The sequence below is a fragment of the Esox lucius genome, chromosome 1 (genome assembly GCF_011004845.1).
Source record: "Esox lucius isolate fEsoLuc1 chromosome 1, fEsoLuc1.pri, whole genome shotgun sequence".
Taxonomy (NCBI): Eukaryota; Metazoa; Chordata; class Actinopteri; order Esociformes; family Esocidae; genus Esox; species Esox lucius.
The window spans coordinates 12,006,473-12,025,897 of NC_047569.1; the positions used below are offsets into that span (position 1 = coordinate 12,006,473).

A 19,425-nucleotide genomic window follows, 5' to 3' on the forward strand; every position below is an offset into this window, starting at 1 on the left:
CATATTGATAGGATAGCATCTTGCAATTGATGGAGATTTGTGCGATGCATATCCAGGGCACCAAGCTCCCGTTCCACCACATCCCAAAGATGCTCTATTGGGTTGAGATCTGGTGACTGTGGGGGCCATTTCAGTACAGTGAACTCATTGTCATGTTCAAGAAACCAATTTGAAATGATTCGAGCTTTGTGACATGGTGCATTATCCTGCTGGAAGTAGCCATCAGAGAATGGGTACATTTTAACCCAATTAAAATCAATTAATTGTTTTAACCAATTTGGTTTAACCAGTAATTTTTAAGTTTATTCGTGTGATGATTCTTGAAACTCTTATTTGCATGTATCCCAGCATATATTATTAAGTAAATGTGAGAGTTACGCACCCATGTGTTGGTTGGTTAGGGACAGGGATATGGTTGTTACCCTCAATTACAAAGATTAAGCTATCACGAAGAGCCACAATGCATGGGGTTCCTGCTCATGCATGTGTCTATATAATACATTGTTTATTCGTGGCCTGATGTACAATCAGGTGATGGCAATACATTTGTCTTAATATTATATGTGTGAACAGATAAACAATCCGTGCGTAAATGTGTAATCTGTATGAAGAGAGTGACAATCTGTGTATAAATATAAATTCTGCATGAGCAGACTGAAAAACCCTATGTACAGCTGTACTCATAAGTTTGCATACCCTGGCAGAAATTGTGAAATTTTGGCATTGATTTAGAAAATATGACTGATCATGCAAAAAATATATATATATATTATTTAAGGGTAGTGATCACATGAAGCCATTTATAACCACAAAGTTGTTTGGCTCATTTTTTAATCATAATGATAACAGAAATCACCCAAATGGCACTGATTAAAGGTTTACATACCCTTGAATGTGTGAAAATAGCAATTAAAGGTGAATTTCCCACACCTGTGGCTTTTTAAATTGCAATTAGTGTCTGTGTATAAATAGTCAATGAGTCTGTTAGCTCTCACATGGATGCACTGAGCAGGCTAGATACTGAGCCATGGGGAGCAGAAAAGAACTGCCAAAAGACCTATGTAACAAGGTAATGGAACTTTATAAATATGGAAAACGATATTAAAAGAGGGAAGTCTGGGCATCCCTGCTTAGACTGCTGCCCCCGCGACCCGGCCCCGGATGAAGCGGAAGAAGAAGATATTAAAAGATATCCAAAGCCTTGCAAATGCCAATCAGTTATGTTCAATCACTTATTAAGAAGTGGAACATTCGTGGATCTCTTGACTCCAAGCCAAGGTCAGGTAGACCAAGAAAGATTTCAGCCAAAACTGCCAGAAGAATTGTTCGGGATACAAAGAAAAACCCACAGGTAACCTCAGGAGAAATACAGGCTGCTCTGGAAAAAGACGGTGTGGTTGTTACAAGGAATACAATATGCAAACAATAAAAGTGTTGATTTTCCGTGGCTAGGAAAAACTAAAAAAGTAGAATACTAGAAATGAAACCTAGAGAGGAACCAAGCTCAGACGGGTGACCAGTTCTCTTCTGGCTGTGCTGGGTGAACATATACAAGTTGTAACAATTGATAAATGCATGTGGGCTGAGTCCAGAGTCTATTTAAACCTAGTCCAGGTCGGAAGCATGAACAGATGGACAAGGACAGACCCACAATCATCAGGTATCGTCTTGATCTGCAACACAACCAGGAGAACTTTGGACAGGGCCAGCAATGAGTCTTTCAAGCCTGGTACTCTGGAGGTGTGGGCCAAGAACTTGGGTCTGAGAAAGGGGGGTCCAGTGACTCTGTGGCCCTATCTGGGGGAGGCCCCGGACAGGGCCCAACAGGTAGGAAATCAATCCACCCACACTGCCAAGCATTTACTTAAAAATCATACAATGTGATTTTCTGGATTTTTGTTTTAGATTCCGTCACTCACAGTTGAAGAGTACCTATGATAAAAATTACAGATTTCTAAATGCTTTGTAAGTGGGAAAACCTGCAAAATCGGCAGTGTATCAAATACTTGTTCTCCCCACTGTAAATGACCAATTCTCCAAGGGTATGCAAACTTTTGAGCACAACTGTATTTCTGACGGAGACAGTTCCACCTGCAGGTGGGAGACTGACCATCTGGTGTCCTGGTGCAGTCAGAACAACTTGGAGCTCAATGCCCTAAAGACAGTGGAGATGAGAGTGGACTTCAGGAAAAGCCCTGCTGCCCCTTCACCCCATTGCCCTTGGTTGCTCCCTTGTCAACTCTGTGGAGTCTTTTCGCTTCCAGGGCACCACCATTGTCCAGCACTTCAAGTGGGAGCTGAACATCACCTCTCGTACAAGGATGGCACAGCAGAGGACGTAATTCCTGCGGCAGCTGAAAAAGTTCAAAGTGCCAAAAACAGTGATGGTGTACTTCTACACTAACATCACAGGGTCCATCCTGACCTCCCCCATCACCGTCTGATACACTGCAATCTGCCCTTGTCCTTGGCAGTGGGTGAAGCTTACCAGACGGCAATGGAGGAGGTCAGGATGGACTCAATGATGTCCACCCTGACGCTCTGCAGAGAGGGTGATTGGATGCAATCTACCGTCTCTACATGACCTACTCACCTCGAGGACGCGCAGGCGAGTGGAAAAGATTGGGGCTGACCCCTCTCACCCTGGAAATTGACTATTTAGAACACTCCCCTTTGGCAAAAGGTTGAGGTTTATCCGCACCAAAACATCTCACCCCAAGAACAGTTTCTTTCCTATAGCATGTTGGCCTCATGTAAATGCCCCCCGGAACCAAACTCACTATAGCCCATTCCCCACATAAACACTGTGACGGCTTCGGGAGGGAAAGGAGGAGCAGGAGAATGAAGCGATACTTCTATTTTGTTTTTAATAACTGTGATCATGAATGGCGAAGCGTCTCAATGCTCTTTTGAACAGCGAGACAATAACACACAAAGACAGGGGAAGCAGAGGGAACATATATAATGGGGGGAATGATGAGGATGAGAACCAGGTGGGCTAAACAAGACACAGGTGAAATGCATAATGAGATGGAGGGTGGTGTCAGAAGGCCGGTGACGTCGAACGCTGGAGCCCGTCTGCTGCAGGGGAAGGTGACAACTGCCACTGTTGTCACAAACACACAACCCTCGACTGGACATATCTTGCACCTTACCTGTTTTTTTGTAATTTATTAATACTCAGTCTACCATTTTAATTTGTTTTTTATTTTTTTGTATAAATTGTTGCACTAACCAGCCAGAATAAATTCCTTGTTTGTTGTGAAACTTTATTGCTAGGCTATGGGTTTGGTAGTGTGATGGCAATTCCATTGATCGACACTCTTAAAGGAGTAACAAACAGAGACAAAATTCTCTTGGCACAATTTAACAATTTAATTATTATTTGCAAATAAGAGAGACACGTCAAACACTTACAAACACTTACAAACACTTACAAACATAATCGTCCGAGGAGTCTCTAACTCAATACAGGTCATTCAACAGTATTCATCAGAGTTAAAGGGGTGTGGTAAGTTGCTGCCCATCTGTCCTTTGTCAATAAAACACATTCCCTTTGTTCTATCACATGTCCTGGGCTTCACACAAGGGACATGTTATCCTCCCCCACATGGGTAACCTAATCAACTCTAGGAGAAGACTCACAGCATCTGGACAAACAACAGATAGGTTATACAGATTTACCGAATAACGAGTAACCTTATATTCTGCTGATACCAGTCAACAATGACCCTAAACACCAGATCCCCCTCTCCTACATTCCTTTGGTTATCCAAACATGGGGACTCAGTACCTTTAACTAGTAACCCATTTATACATGTATAGGACCAAGTATACATCAGTTCAAGAATTTCCACAACAGTAACTATGTTAGGGGTTTTGTTATGCTGGCTCACCATCACACTATGCCATTACTAATGTTGGACTGTTTGTGTCATTGTGGGGAAGTTTGTTCCAGATATTTTTGTCCTTTAGTGTTAATAAAGCAGACAGTTCAAGCAATGATGGGTTCCCTAAATCCTTAAGATGGGAAGCTAACTACAATGTGTTTTTGTGCACACGTGATTGTTTTTCACTAAACCAGCTGGATAATAAATTGTTACCAGAAGGACTAAGAATCAACAGAATAAATTACATTAACTTGGAACATAAAACAATGGCCCTGCACATCACTGTGCAAAAGTGAATGTGTGTTGGAAAATTAGCAGTAGCCTCATCTGCCTTATTGGACTATAAAATCAGGGGAATATATGCAAAACGTTCTGTAATTTCAAAATAGTTAATCCGATATTGATGGAAATAGCCTATATACCCTTTGAATGATTTACTGAGTGTGAAAAGCTGCGATTATTGGCAGAGACACAGGGACACCTTGCTGAAAAACACCTTTGTATATAGATTTGTTTGTGTTGATTACTCATTCATCAACGCCAAAAACTGAGTGGAGACTGTGCCTCTGAAGTTTTATAGACTAAATCTATATTTAGACAGTCATTCCCTCATCTCTGAACATAACTTTTAACATAAATAATTAATACCTAAGTACCTAATTTTCAACCTTACTCTAACCATTGATGTATGAATATCTAACTCCAAACACAATCTTAACCTAATCTTAAACACCTAACCATTATCTTCTTTATATAATCAGGAATATTTCATTAAAATTTACAATGATTGTAATAATATTCACTATAATATGGGATGTCTTATGTTTAACACCTAACCTTAACACAAACCATAATACCTACAGCATAAAACATGCAGGTTAAGCTATATTAATTAATTATTGTGGAGGGTACTGTGCATATATATATATTTCTGTCTAGTTAGGATTTAGTATTCAGATGATTTGGTTGAACATATTTTACATATAAATAAATAGAAATCTGGTGGGATTAAAGACCATTTTGGAAATAAACTGTTTTGGAAAATACAACAGCGGCAAGTGGCTCTATCGTAGTCATTCTTACAAGGTCAACTGATACTCAGTCGAGGCTTTATATTTTTAGTTTGTGTTTCAAGTACAGATTTGGTAATAAGAAGGACAAGTCATTCTTAATATATAAATTACCAAGTAAACAATGAAAAGAAAACAATTAAATCATTGGCTTAAAGTAAAGACATTCTCTTTCTTTGGAGCAGTGGAATGCTTAAATCTTTTTATCAAGCTCTGTTTTATATCTTTCGTCTTGAAACAATATATGAGAGGATTAATCATAGGAGGGAGCAGGCTGTACAGCATTATAATAACAATACGTACATCAGGGCTGAATACAATGCCAATGTAGCTGGACAAATAAATAAAACATCTGGGCAGAAAATAGAGGGCAATAATGATTAGTTGGCCACTACAGGTAGAAAGGGTTTTGAAGCGCCCTTGGGTAGTCGCAATCTTAAAAACTGCACGAATAATTGAACAATATGATAATATAATGAAGGCAAGAGGTCCAAGTAAAACCACCATGGCAAAGACAAAAGCAGGTAAACTATAAGGGGTTCTGTCAGTGCATGCAAGCGTTGTAATAGAAATATGATCACAGTAGCACTGAACAATTTGTTTTGAGGAACAGTAGGGAAGAGGATAGGCTCTAATTACCACCATGAGTGGGCACGCTTTTGAGGTTATCCATGCAGTGGCACAGAGAATATGAATAGTGGAGTTTTTGATAATCAGGGGATATCGGAGCGGAAAACAGATTGACACATACCGGTCTAAAGCCATTATAAATAGAATGAATGCATTTACAGAACCAAAATAGTGCACAAAGTACATCTGGACAAAGCAACCTGTGAATGAAATGGCTCCTGCTTGAAACCAATACCTGGCTATAATTTTGGGTAATGTGGTGGTGCTAAAGAGAATGTCAGATACAACCAGATTTAAGATAACAAAATACATGGGTTTATGAAGATCCTGGTCTGTTGCGAACAATGCAAGAATTAAAACATTTCCCATTAAAATGCAAATATAAACAAATAGTAACACAGCTGACACAAGCCCATAGAACTCTGGCTGAAGTCCAGGGAAACCAACGATGAAAAAGTCAGTCACACGGCTTTGGTTTCCCAAAGACATGGTGATGGTTCCAACAACAACCTATGAAAATTATAATTGAATGAATGATTGAATCCTTAGTTAAAATCTGAACCAAAATTGAATTTCTTCCTTTGTGAGCTATTACATATTTGCCATATTATTTGGTTATACCTTATTTACTTGTTTTCAGTTATTTTAAGTGTTCCTAATATCTTAAATGGTTCAAAGTAGGTCAACTCATTCTTGAGTTAAAAAAGCCAACACAACAGATTTTAAGATCTACCACCATTTTATAGCAACAGTATTAAAAATGTATACATCTTCTTACGTTTATATAATATATAGAACTTGTCATATAATGCCTAACTACATACGACTTTTAAAATGTTGAAAGTATGAATAACTGTCATTTAGCAGATTTACAAAGATCTAAATGTTGACACAATTGTCCAGGTTTAACTTGTCAATACATTATGTGGAAGCCATGATACAAATGGCGCGCAGGCTATGATAAATCATAATTTGTTATGGTCTGAAGTTGTCCAAGTTTCAAACACATATTACACTTAGTTGACAATAATGTATAAATGAAAATAATTCAAACAACACCATGCATTAAGATATTAATGCATCACATGACTTTGTCACATTGTTACATGTCATGCAACTTTAAATCTGAATAATAACTTCATGCTTACCAAACTCTGATGTCTGACTCAGAAACATCAGTGGCCAATATTTATTTCCTTTTAAATACCTGTGTGACATAATTACACACCTTCCGATCTAACTCTCAAAGGTAAATGTCCTCACAGGGTTTGTCATTATTTATTTAAATGATGTTATGATGAAAATTAGGTACACAATTCTTCAAAACAAATTATATATATTTTTTATAAAAGAACTTGACCAATACAGTGCTAAGTTTGCATACCTTGGCAGAAATTGTGAAATGGTGGCATTGATTTAGAAGTCCCTCAAATGTTCCTGCTACAGACACACAAAGTGACACACACAGGTGAAAATGGCAATTAAAGGTGAAATTCCCACACCTGTGGCTTTTTAAATTGCAATTAATGTCTGTGTATAAATAGTCATTTAATATCTTAGCACTCACGTGGATGCACTGAGCAGGCTAGATAGATAGCCATGGAGAGCAAAAAAGAACTGTCAAAAGACCTGCGTAACAAGGTAATGGAACTTTATAAGTCCGCTAGGTGCGGAGAGGGGTCAACAAGGCCTTTAGTGAACAGAATACCACGCCCACTGTGAAGCATGGTGGTGGCTCACTGATGTTTTGGGGTTGTGTGAGCTCTAAAGGCACGGGGAATCATTCTTCTGCACGAAAGCTGCGCATGGGACGCTTTTGGACTTTCCAGCATGACAACCCTAGGCACAAGACCAAGTTGACCCTCCAGTCGTTACAACAGTAAGAAGGTTCTGGAGTGGTCTTCACTGTCTCCTGACCTTAATATCATTGAGCCACTCTGAGGAGATCTCAAACATGCGGTTCATGCAAAACGACCAAAGACTTTGCATGACCTGGAGGCATTTCGCCAAGGCAGCTATACCACCTGCAAGATTTCGATGCCTCATAGACAACTATAACAAAAGACTACACGCTGTCATGGATGCTAAATGGGGCAATACACAGTATTAAGAACTAAGGGTATGCAGACTTTTGAACAGGGGTCAGTGAATTTTTTTCTTGCCATATTAAGTTTTATGAATTTGCCATTCTGTTATGACCTACAGTTGAACGTGAAACCCATAAGAAATAAAATCCATGTGTTTCACCTGCTCAATCATGTTTAGTTTTTTCACAAATGGTACGTATGTTACCAATGCTCCAAGGGTACACAACCTTTTGAGCACAACTGTATTTTGACTGACCAAAGTAGCAATTATCATAACAAAAGGCAACCTCAAAACTAACTGGATTATGTCAACATTCATACATTTGTAAAGGAATTACTTCAATAGTTATAACATGTTACATAAAAGTGATACCAATATAAACATATGCTGCTCTGGAAAAACTTTTGTTAAATCAGCATCTTTACATGTCTGGCAGCCATTCCATTCCAGTGTCTGTTCCAACACAAGCACACCTCATTTTACTTAATGAGGTACTGATTAGGTGATTTCCTGAACCAAATCTAATTAAACGAGGAAAAGTATAAAAACCACTGCTGTGGTCATCAATATCCTCTTGCAATAGGACCAGCTGGATGGCAAAAACAGTTCAAGTAGTACCTTAAAAGTAATTTGAATAATAAAAAAAATATTCAGGATGACAAAAGAGTTGAAAAGAAAAGCTTTGAGTGAGGAAAAGAAGGGTTAAATTCTGGCTTTACTGGCAGAGGAATACAGTGAGCATCAGGTTGCTTCCATCCTGAAACTTTCAAAGACGGCGGTTCATAAGAACAAGGTCAAGCAACAGACATTAGGGACAACAAAGCTACAGACTGGCAGAGGGCGAAAACGACCACTGTCCACTGACCGAGATGATGTCAACTCATTCGAATGTAACTCAACTGTAGGATGACATCGAAGCGATCTACAAAAAAAATGGCAAACAGCAGCTGGGGTGAAGAGCACAGCGAGGACAGTCACATTTTCAGCTTTGCCCAACACCTTGTCATCTATTGGTTAGACAGAGACCTGGAGAGGCCTACAAGCCACAGTCTCTTGCAACCACTTTGAAATTAGGTGGATGATCTGGGGATGCTTCAGCATGACTGGAATCGAGCAGATTTCTCTTTGGGAAAGACGAATGAATCAAGCCAAGTACAAGGTTATCCTGGAAGAACACCTGCTTCCTTATGCTCTGACAATGTTCCCCAGTTCTGAGAATAGTTTTTTCCAGCAGGACAATACTCCGTGCCACACAGACAGGTCAATCAAGGTGTGGATGGAGGACCACCAGATCAAGACCCTGTCATGGCCAGCCCAATCTCCAGACCTGAACCCCATTTGAAAACCTCTTGAATCACTTTGAATAGTAAAACCAGAGACACTTGCAGTGGTTTCTTAATTTTTTCCAGAGCTGTATATACAGTACACTACCATTCAAAACTTGGGGTCACTTAGAAATGTCCTTGTTTTCCATAAAAAACATATCACATTGTTTCCAAAAATGTTGGGATGCTGTGTAAATTGCAAATGAAAAAATAATGCAATTATGTGCAATCAGGGTTGACGTTGCAAAATGGAGTGACAGCCTTCCTTCATCAAGATCCCGTTTACCCTGTACACAACTTCCACAAGCACCACCAGACCATCACATTGCCTCCACCATGCTTAACTGATGTCAAGCACTCCATCATCTTTTCATTTGGTCTGCGTCTCACAAATATTCTTCTTTGTGATCCGAACACCTGAAATTTAAATTTGTCTGTCCATATTGTCCAATATCCTCTCCTTGAACTGCCACCTTAACGTGGTGGAGGGGTTTGAGTACCCGAGTGACCCTAGGAGCTATGTTGTCTGGGGCTATATGCCCCTGGTAGGGTCTCCCAAGGCAAACAGGTCCTAGGCGATGGGTCAGACTAAGAGCGGTTCAAAAACCCCTTAATGAAGAAGAAAAATGTGTGTCCTGTGACGTCGCCCGGCATGTCGCAGCCGGGGCCCCACCCTGGAGCCAGGCCCGGGGTTGGGGCTCGTTCGCGAGCGCCTGGTGGCCGGGCCTTTCCCCATGGGGCCCGGCCGGGCCAAGCCCGAACGAGCGACATGGGGCCGCCCTCCCGTGGGCTCACCACCCACAGGAGGGACCATAAGGGGCAGAGAGGATCGGGCGGCAGTCGAAGGCAGGGGCCTAGACAACCCGATCCCCGGACACGGAAACTAGCTCTAGGGACGTGGAATGTCACCTCGCTGGCGGGGAAGGAGCCTGAGATGGTGCGTGAGGTTGAGAGGTTCCGACTAGAGGTAGTCGGGATCACCTCTACGCACGGCTTGGGCTCTGGAACCACACTCCTTGAGAGAGGATGGACTCTTCACCACTCTGGAGTTGCCCATGGTGAGAGGCGGCGGGCTGGTGTGGGTTTGCTTATAGCTCCCCAGCTCTGCCGCCATGTGTTGGAGTTTACCCCGGTGAACGAGAGGGTCGTTTCCCTGCGCCTACAGGTCGGGGATAGGTCTCTCACTGTTGTTTGTGCCTACGGGCCGAACGGCAGTGCAGAGTACCCGACCTTCTTGGAGTCTCTGGGAGGGGTGCTGGAAAGTGCTCCGACTGGGGACTCTATCGTTCTACTGGGGGACTTCAACGCCCACGTGGGCAACAACAGTGATACCTGGAGGGGCGTGATTGGGAGGAACGGCCCCCCTGATCTGAACCCGAGCGGTGTTCAGTTATTGGACTTCTGTGCTAGTCACAGTTTGTCCATAACGAACACCATGTTCAAGCATAAGGGTGTCCATCAGTGCACGTGGCACCAGGACACCCTAGGCCGCAGGTCGATGATCGACTTTGTTGTCGTTTCATCTGACCTGCGGCCATATGTCTTGGACACTCGGGTGAAGAGAGGGGCGGAGCTGTCAACTGATCACCACCTGGTTGTGAGTTGGATCCGATGGCGGGGGAGGAAGCTGGACAGACTCAGCAGGCCCAAGCGTACTGTAAGGGTCTGCTGGGAACGTCTGGCCGAGTCTCCTGTCAGAGAGATCTTTAACTCCCACCTCCGGCAGAGCTTTGACTGGATCCCGAGGGAGGTTGGAGATATTGAGTCCGAGTGGACCATGTTCTCCACCGCCATTGTTGAAGCGGCCGCTCGGAGCTGTGGCCGTAAGGTCTCCGGTGCCTGTCGAGGCGGCAATCCCCGAACCCGGTGGTGGACACCGGAAGTAAGGGATGCTGTCAAGCTGAAGAAGGAGTCCTATCAGGCCTGGTTGGCTTGTGGGACTCCAGAGGCAGCTGACGGGTACCGACAGGCCAAGCGGACTGCAGCCCGGGTGGTTGTGGAGGCAAAAACTCGGGCCTGGGAGGAGTTCGGTGAGGCCATGGAGAAGGACTATCGGCTGGCCTCGAAGAGATTCTGGCAAACCATCCGGCGCCTCAGTAGAGGGAAACAGTGCCCTACCAACGCTGTTTACAGTAGAGGTGGGCAGCTGTTGACCTCAACTGGGGATGTCGTCGGGCGGTGGAAGGAGTACTTCGAGGATCTCCTCAATCCCGCCGTCACGTCTTCCATTGAGGAAGCAGAGGATGAAGGCTCAGAGGTGGACTCGTCCATCACCCGGGCTGAAGTCACCGAGGTGGTTAAGAAACTCCTCGGTGGCAAGGCACCGGGGTTGGATGAGATCCGCCCTGAGTACCTCAAGTCTCTGGATGTTGTGGGGCTGTCTTGGCTGACACGCCTGTGCAACATCGCGTGGCAGTCGGGGACAGTGCCTCTGGGATGGCAGACCGGGGTGGTGGTCCCTCTTTATAAGAAGGGGGACCGGAGGGTGTGTTCCAACTATAGGGGGATCACACTTCTCAGCCTCCCCGGGAAAGTCTATGCCAGGGTTCTGGAGAGGAGAATACGGCCGATAGTAGAACCTCGGATTCAGGAGGAACAGTGTGGTTTTCGTCCAGGCCGTGGAACACTGGACCAGCTCTATACCCTCTACAGGGTGATGGAGGGTTCATGGGAGTTTGCCCAACCAGTCCACATGTGTTTTGTGGATTTGGAGAAGGCATTCGACTGTGTCCCTCGCGGCATCCTGTGGAGAGTGCTTCGGGAATATGGGGTCCTGGGTCCTTTGCTAAGGGCTGTCAGGTCCCTGTACGACCGAAGCAGGAGCTTGGTCCGCATTGCCGGCAGTAAGTCAGACTTGTTCCCTGTGCATGTTGGACTCCGGCAGGGCTGCCCTTTGTCACCGGTTCTGTTCGTAATTTTTATGGACAGAATTTCTAGGCGCAGCCAGGGGCCGGAGGGTGTCAGGTTTGGGGACCACACGATTTCGTCTCTGCTCTTTGCGGATGATGTTGTCGTGTTGGCCCCTTCAAGCCAGGACCTTCAGCAAACACTTGGACGGTTTGCAGCCGAGTGTGAAGCGGTGGGGATGAAAATCAGTACCTCCAAATCCGAGGCCATGGTCCTCAGTCGGAAAAGGGTGGCTTGCCCACTTCAGGTTGGTGGAGAGTGCCTGCCTCAAGTGGAGGAGTTTAAGTATCTAGGGGTCCTGTTCACGAGTGAGGGAAGGATGGAACGGGAGATTGACAGACGGATCGGTGCAGCTTCTGCAGTAATGCGGTCGATGTATCGGTCTGTCGTGGTGAAGAAAGAGCTGAGCCGCAAGGCGAAGCTCTCGATTTACCGGTCAATCTACGTTCCTACTCTCACCTATGGTCATGAGCTTTGGGTCATGACCGAAAGTACAAGATCCCGGATACAGGCGGCCGAAATGAGCTTTCTCCGCAGGGTGGCTGGGCGATCCCTTAGAGATAGGGTGAGAAGCTCGGTCACCCGGGAGGAGCTCAGAGTAGAGCCGCTGCTCCTCCACATCGAGAGGGGTCAGCTGAGGTGGCTTGGGCATCTGTTTCGGATGCCTCCGGAACGCCTTCCTGGGAAGGTGTTCCGGTCCCGTCCCACCGGGAAGAGACCCCGGGGAAGACCTAGGACACGCTGGAGGGACTATGTCTCCCGGCTGGCCTGGGAACGCCTCGGTGTCCCCCCGGAAGAGCTGGAGGAAGTGTCTGGGGAGAGGGAAGTCTGGGCATCCCTGCTTAGACTGCTGCCCCCGCGACCCGGCCCCGGATAAGCGGAAGATGATGCAATGCAATATTGTCCAATATTGTTCTGTCCAGTATCAGTGTTCTTTCACTCATCATAATCTTTTGTTTTCATCGCCCAGTCTGGGATATGGCTTTTTCTTTGCAACTCTGCCAGGTGGAGTCTCTTTTTCACTGTTGATGTTGAAACTAGTGTTTTGCGGGTACTTTAATGAAGCTGCTGACCTATGAGGCATCTGTTTCTCAAATTAGACACTAATATATGTGTCCTCTTGCTCAGTTGTGCACCGGGGCCTCCAACTCCTCTTTCTTTTCTGGTTAGAGACAGTTTGCGCTGATCTGTGAAGGGAGAAGTACATAGCATTGAACAAGATCTTTGTCATTTTTACAAGTTTTTCTGTAATTTCTCGCATGGGAATAGCTTTAATTTCTCAGATTTTTTTTTTTTTGTGCCTGTAACTGAACCCACAATTGCAAAGTAGGACAGTTTTATTGCTTCTTTTATCAGCAGAACCCTTTTTACCTGTGCTAAAATAACTGCTGAAGGGTTTTGTAATGATCAATTAGCTTTTTAAAATAACTAACTTAGATTAGCAAACACAATGTGCCATTGGAACACCAGAGTGATGGTTGCTGATAATGGACCTTTGTAAGCATGTGTAGTTCCATTAATAGTCATTTTCAACATTAACAATGTCTACACTGTATTTCTGATTTGATCTTATTTTAATGGACAAAAAACTGCTTTTCTCTGAAAAGCAAGGACATTTCTAAGTCATTCAGGTAAAATCCATTTTTAGATTCTCAAACCCTGAGGATTCTCTAAAGCGAAAACAACCTTATTTGAACTGAACTGTATATTTTAGGACCTTATGGCACTTGCACAAGCAAAGAGGTATTGTTAGAAGTAATCTCATCTCCATACATCTCAGGCCTGTCAGTACCCACAAAAGGAAGGGTCGTTCTTCAAATATGACTTTGAATGCTCTATCTGATAAGGCCTTCGAATTATGCATTTCAATGCTAGAAGCTTGATCCAAAACATTTAAGTACTGTTCTCACAATTAAATGCTGACATATTATTTCTGAATCCTGGTTCTGTGTCTTTGTTCCAGATTCAGATTTTCTGGGAGCTGTGTATCTACAGAGCAGACAGAGTAAGTCAAGGTTGAGGTATTGCCATATACAGTTGAAGTCGTAAGTTTACATACACCTTCGTCAAAAATGTTAATACTAATTTGTTCACAATTCCTGACATTTAATCCTAGTAAAACATCCCTGTTTTTGGTCAGTTAGGATCAGCACTTTATTTTAAGAATGTGAAATGTCAGAATAATAGTAAAGAGAATGACTGATTTCAGCTTTTTGTCTTTCATCACATTCCCACTGGGTCAGAAGTTTACATTAACTCAATTAGTATTTGGTAGCATTGCTTTTAAATTGTTCAACTTCGGTCAAACGTTTCAGAAAGCCTTCCACAAGCTTCCCAGAATAATTTGGGTGAATTTGGCCCTTTCCTCCTGGCAGAAATGGTGTAACTGAGTCAGGTTTGTATGCCTCCTTTCTCGCACAAGCATTTTCAGTTCATCCCAGACAATTTCTATAGGATTGAGGTCACCATGCCAATACCTTGACTTTGTTGTCCTTAAGCTATTTTGCTTTGGAAGTATGCTTGGGGTCATTGTTTATATGGAAGAGCCATTTCGACCAAGCTTTAACTTCCTGACTGACTGCTTCAATATATCCACATAACCTTTTCCTCATCATTCCATCTATTTTGTAAAGTGCACCTTTATCCTGCAGCAAAGCTCCACCAAAACATGATGCTGCCACTGGATTGGCACCAGAGGATATTTCTCACAAAAAGTTAAATCTTTGTCCCCATGTGCAGGTGCAAACCATAGGCATTTTATTGGTAGTTTTGTTATCACAAAATTGACAAACACCTTGCACCAAAACTTTTAAAGATCATCAAAGCAACATTGGGTATGATTCTGGAAAATGTTGTTGTGGCTATTCTCCACAAAGCATGCAACGGATGTGAAGTGGACCACCCGAGCCAGAGAAGACATTCTTGTATCAATCCGCCTGATAATTTTTTTTAGACCCTTTATGATGACATCGTGGAGATAGTTTTAAAACCTCGACTGAAACAAATACTTTTTGTCTCTTTACTTTTTGGAGCTGCGATTGTAGTGTATATTTCCGCACCTTAGATTAAGCGCTATTTCACAGAGTGATAGATTGAGATCAGTGGATGCTGACATTACAGCTATGTTTACAACCATGATCACCGCGGGTGTTAAAACCTGTATGACACCACTCACAAACATATGGCACACCCAGAAAAACCTTCAGATTCATGATGCCATAGAAATGGTTGTCGTTTAAGTACATAAAGACAGTTCTAGGGTGGGTGTCCTCGCTGTTTTGAAACTTGGTAAAGTGACCATCCTGTGTTTGATGAAAGACAACAATTTTACACCCTGTCATTTCTTCAAACCGAACAATTTCTGTGAATGCCAAACAATCATCTAAAGCTAAACCAGCCCCCATATGTAACTCACGACCACTAACCAGGGCCTCAGCATATGTGTACTGTGGGTTCAACATACCCATCAAACAAACAGAAAACATGTAGGATCATTATTCACAGCCACATATAAATGCTTTCATTTTTATTGATAATCTTCTCTATCAAGAGTATTTGAACTTTACGTCGCGGGGCACCACCCTCACGGTTTTTGAAAATGTGTACCACTGTTATGAACACCGGGACCAGGGGTTTTGTGGTTCCAATTGTGGAACGCAACTGTTGTTTTATTTATAAGCACAAGGGGAGAGGCACGAGCAAAACAAGAGAGACAGGCAGGCAGGTTTGGTAACCAGGTGATCAGTCCACGAAGGCAACAGTACAGGCAGGAGTAGACAGGTAGGAGAATCCACAGGCAAGCAGGTCAGATCAGGGGGCAGGCTTCTATATACAGGAACAAATGGGGACGGGAAAGGAGAGGACGACAGACAAGGAAGAGCACTATGCGAAGGCTTGGCAGGTCCACTACAAACAATACCTCACACTTGAGTGGAGGTGGAGAACAGGCTAAAATAGAGAGGGGCAAACAGGGCGCAGGTGTTCAGTATTCCAGTGATTGGGATCTGGATTGCTGGGTGCGTTCAGGTACCCCGGGATGGGAGCACATAGTGATGGCAGGCAAGGAGCGCGAAAGGGAGGGGCTGGAGCAAGAACGACGCAAGGACTTTACAACCACCAGCTCTAGTGATTCATCAATCATAATTTCAGCATTACACTTTCAAGTAAATCACCAAAAGTGCATTTATTGTATTAATCCAGGGGCTTAATGTATGAAGGTCCGGGGGCTATCATAGATTTACCAATCAACTCAATCTGCAGACGATCACCAGGCCCGTGTACAAAGTCTGAAGCGTAATTCTGTGCTTGTGGAAAAACACCATGCTAAACACACATTGTAAAACCCACCGGTTGTATGACATCTGTTGCACCACTTGTCAAAAGATAAAGTCCCGGGGGGTTTATAGAATTGCTGGACCCTGGCACCCTTTTGTTGAACACCTAACATCTTACTGCTGACAACAGTTATTTATTGCCTGGGAATTTAACATTCCGAAACCCTAAGCAAGCAAGCAAGTTTATTTATATAGCACAATTCATACTTAGAAGTAATTCAATGTGCTTAACAAAGTGGGGAGACTCTCACAACCTGTCTGCGGGGAGACTCTAATGTTACAGGTAGGCGGGACATCATACAGGATGTTCATATGTCACACCGGAAGTCAGGTGGTTAGTCTCCCCACAGACAGGTGGTTCGAGTCCCCCCACAGACAGGTGGTTAGTCTCCCCGCAGACAGGTGGTTAGAGTCCCCCTGCAGACAGGTGGTTAGTCTCCCCGCAGACAGGTGGTTAGAGTCCCCCTGCAGACAGGTGGTTAGAGTCCCCCCGCAGACAGGTGGTTAGTCCCCCCGCAGACAGGTGGTTAGAGTACCCCCGCAGACAGGTGGTTAGAGTACCCCCGCAGACAGGTGGTTAGAGTCCCCCTGCAGACAGGTGGTTAGAGTCCCCCTGCAGACAGGTGGTTAGAGTCCCCCTGCAGACAGGTGGTTAGAGTCTCCCTGCAGACAGGTGGTTAGAGTCTCCCTGCAGACAGGTGGTTACAGTCCCCCTGCAGACAGGTGGTTAGTCTCCCCGCAGACAGGTGGTTAGAGTCCCCCTGCAGACAGGTGGTTAGTCTCCCCGCAGACAGGTGGTTAGTCTCCCCGCAGACAGGTGGTTAGAGTCCCCCTGCAGACAGGTGGTTAGTCTCCCACGCAGACAGGTGGTTAGAGTCCCCCCGCAGACAGGTGGTTAGTCTCCCCGCAGACATGTGGTTACAGTCCCCCCGCAGACATGTGGTTACAGTCCCCCCGCAGACAGGTGGTTAGTCTCCCCGCAGACAGGTGGTTAGAGTCCCCCCACAGACAGGTGGTTAGAGTCCCCCCGCAGACAGGTGGTTACAGTCCCCCCGCAGACAGGTGGTTACAGTCCCCCCGCAGACAGGTGGTTAGAGTACCCCTGCAGACAGGTGGTTAGTCTCCCCGCAGACAGGTGGTTAGTCTCCCCGCAGACAGGTGGTTACAGTCCCCCCGCAGACAGGTGGTTAGTCTCCCCGCAGACAGGTGGTTAGAGTCCCCCCGCAGACAGGTGGTTAGAGTCCCCCCGCAGACAGGTGGTTAGAGTACCCCCGCAGACAGGTGGTTAGAGTCCCCCTGCAGACAGGTGGTTAGAGTCTCCCTGCAGACAGGTGGTTACAGTCCCCCTGCAGACAGGTGGTTAGTCTCCCCGCAGACAGGTGGTTAGTCTCCCCGCAGACATGTGGTTACAGTCCCCCCGCAGACATGTGGTTACAGTCCCCCCGCAGACAGGTGGTTAGTCTCCCCGCAGACAGGTGGTTAGTCTCCCCGCAGACAGGTGGTTACAGTCCCCCTGCAGACAGGTGGTTAGTCTCCCCGCAGACAGGTGGTTAGTCTCCCCGCAGACAGGTGGTTAGTCTCCCCGCAGACATGTGGTTAGTCTCCCCGCAGACATGTGGTTAGTCTCCCACGCAGACATGTGGTTAGAGTCCCCCCGCAGACAGGTGGTTAGTCCCCCCGCAGACAGGTGGTTAGTCTCCCCGCAGACAGGTGGTTAGTCCCCCCGCAGACAGGTGGTTAGTCTCCCCGCAGACAGGTGGTTAGAGTCCCCCCGCAGACAGGTGGTTAGAGTCCCCGCGCAGACAGGTGGTTAGAGTACCCCCGCAGACAGGTGGTTAGAGTCCCCCTGCAGACAGGTGGTTAGAGTCTCCCTGCAGACAGGTGGTTACAGTCCCCCCGCAGACAGGTGGTTAGTCTCCCCGCAGACAGGTGGTTAGTCTCCCCGCAGACATGTGGTTACAGTCCCCCCGCAGACATGTGGTTACAGTCCCCCCGCAGACAGGTGGTTAGTCTCCCCGCAGACAGGTGGTTTGTCTCCCCGCAGACAGGTGGTTACAGTCCCCCTGCAGACAGGTGGTTAGTCTCCCCGCAGACAGGTGGTTAGTCTCCCCGCAGACAGGTGGTTAGTCTCCCCGCAGACATGTGGTTAGTCTCCCACGCAGACATGTGGTTAGAGTCCCCCCGCAGACAGGTGGTTAGAGTCCCCCCGCAGACAGGTGGTTAGAGTCCCCCCGCAGACAGGTGGTTAGTCTCCCCGCAGACAGGTGGTTAGAGTCCCCCCGCAGACAGGTGGTTAGTTTCCCCGCAGACAGGTGGTTAGTCTCCCCGCAGACAGGTGGTTAGTCCCCCCGCAGACAGGTGGTTAGTCTCCCCGCAGACAGGTGGTTAGTCTCCCCGCAGACAGGTGGTTAGAGTCCCCTGTTTTGTGTAATTTCTCTGTACCTTTAATATAGGTGTAAGTATACGCAGGGTCCAGCTGTAAAAGAGACCATGGTCTCAGTCTGTGTTCCTTGTTGAAATAAAGGGGTAATACTAATAATTTATTTTGAGATGTCAATGTGATAAGATTAAAATTGAATGGTTGGGAACACAGTGACTGGACTACTGGACAATGTTACTCTCCTGCTACGTGGCTAAGTGAACATTTAGGAAAAGCCTGGATGATCCTTTCACTTTCTCCTCGTGCTGATTTCTTTAAAAAGATCAAATTCCTAGCATAACTGACACCAATACTATGTGGAAATGTATTTCTAAGACAAACCTTTTAAAAATTACTGTATATAGACCATGGTTAAGGTCAAATTCTGGGTCAAGTTCACTTCAGGTCTAAGCTCTAAATGTCTGAACATCACAGAGACATCATATTTGTACAGTATGTACAGTTGTGCTCAAAAGTTTGTATATTCTTGGAGAATTGGTAATATGTACCATTTGTAAAGAAGACATGAGTGAGCAAGCAAAACACGTCTTTTATTTCTAATGGGATTCGCATTCAACTGTAGGTCATAACGGAATGGCACAATCATGAAACAAAACATGGCAACAAATATATTTTTTACTGACCCCTGTTTAAAGTCTGCATACCCTTAGTTCTTAATACTGTGTATAGCTCTCTTTAGCATCAATGACAGCGTTCAGTCTTTTGTAATAGATACATTTTGCAGGTGGTATAGTTGCCCAT

The 19,425-nt window shown here is 45.1% G+C and overlaps 1 protein-coding gene across 1 annotated transcript; it reads right to left on the bottom strand.

Annotated features, from left to right (window-relative positions):
* Window positions 1–4,797: 4,797 nt before the first annotated feature.
* LOC105010052 (olfactory receptor 2AT4-like) lies at window positions 4,798–6,095 on the bottom strand. The gene has a single exon (XM_010869438.5). The coding sequence runs from the start codon at window positions 6,077–6,079 to the stop codon at window positions 5,105–5,107; it is 975 nt and encodes a 324-aa protein (XP_010867740.4). The 5' UTR covers window positions 6,080–6,095; the 3' UTR covers window positions 4,798–5,104.
* Window positions 6,096–19,425: the final 13,330 nt, after the last annotated feature.

Excerpts from the sequence above, each read along its gene's own strand:
- LOC105010052 (XM_010869438.5), bottom strand. The coding sequence starts at position 6,079 with ATGTCTTTGGGAAACCAAAGCCGTGTGACTGACTTTTTCATCGTTGGT.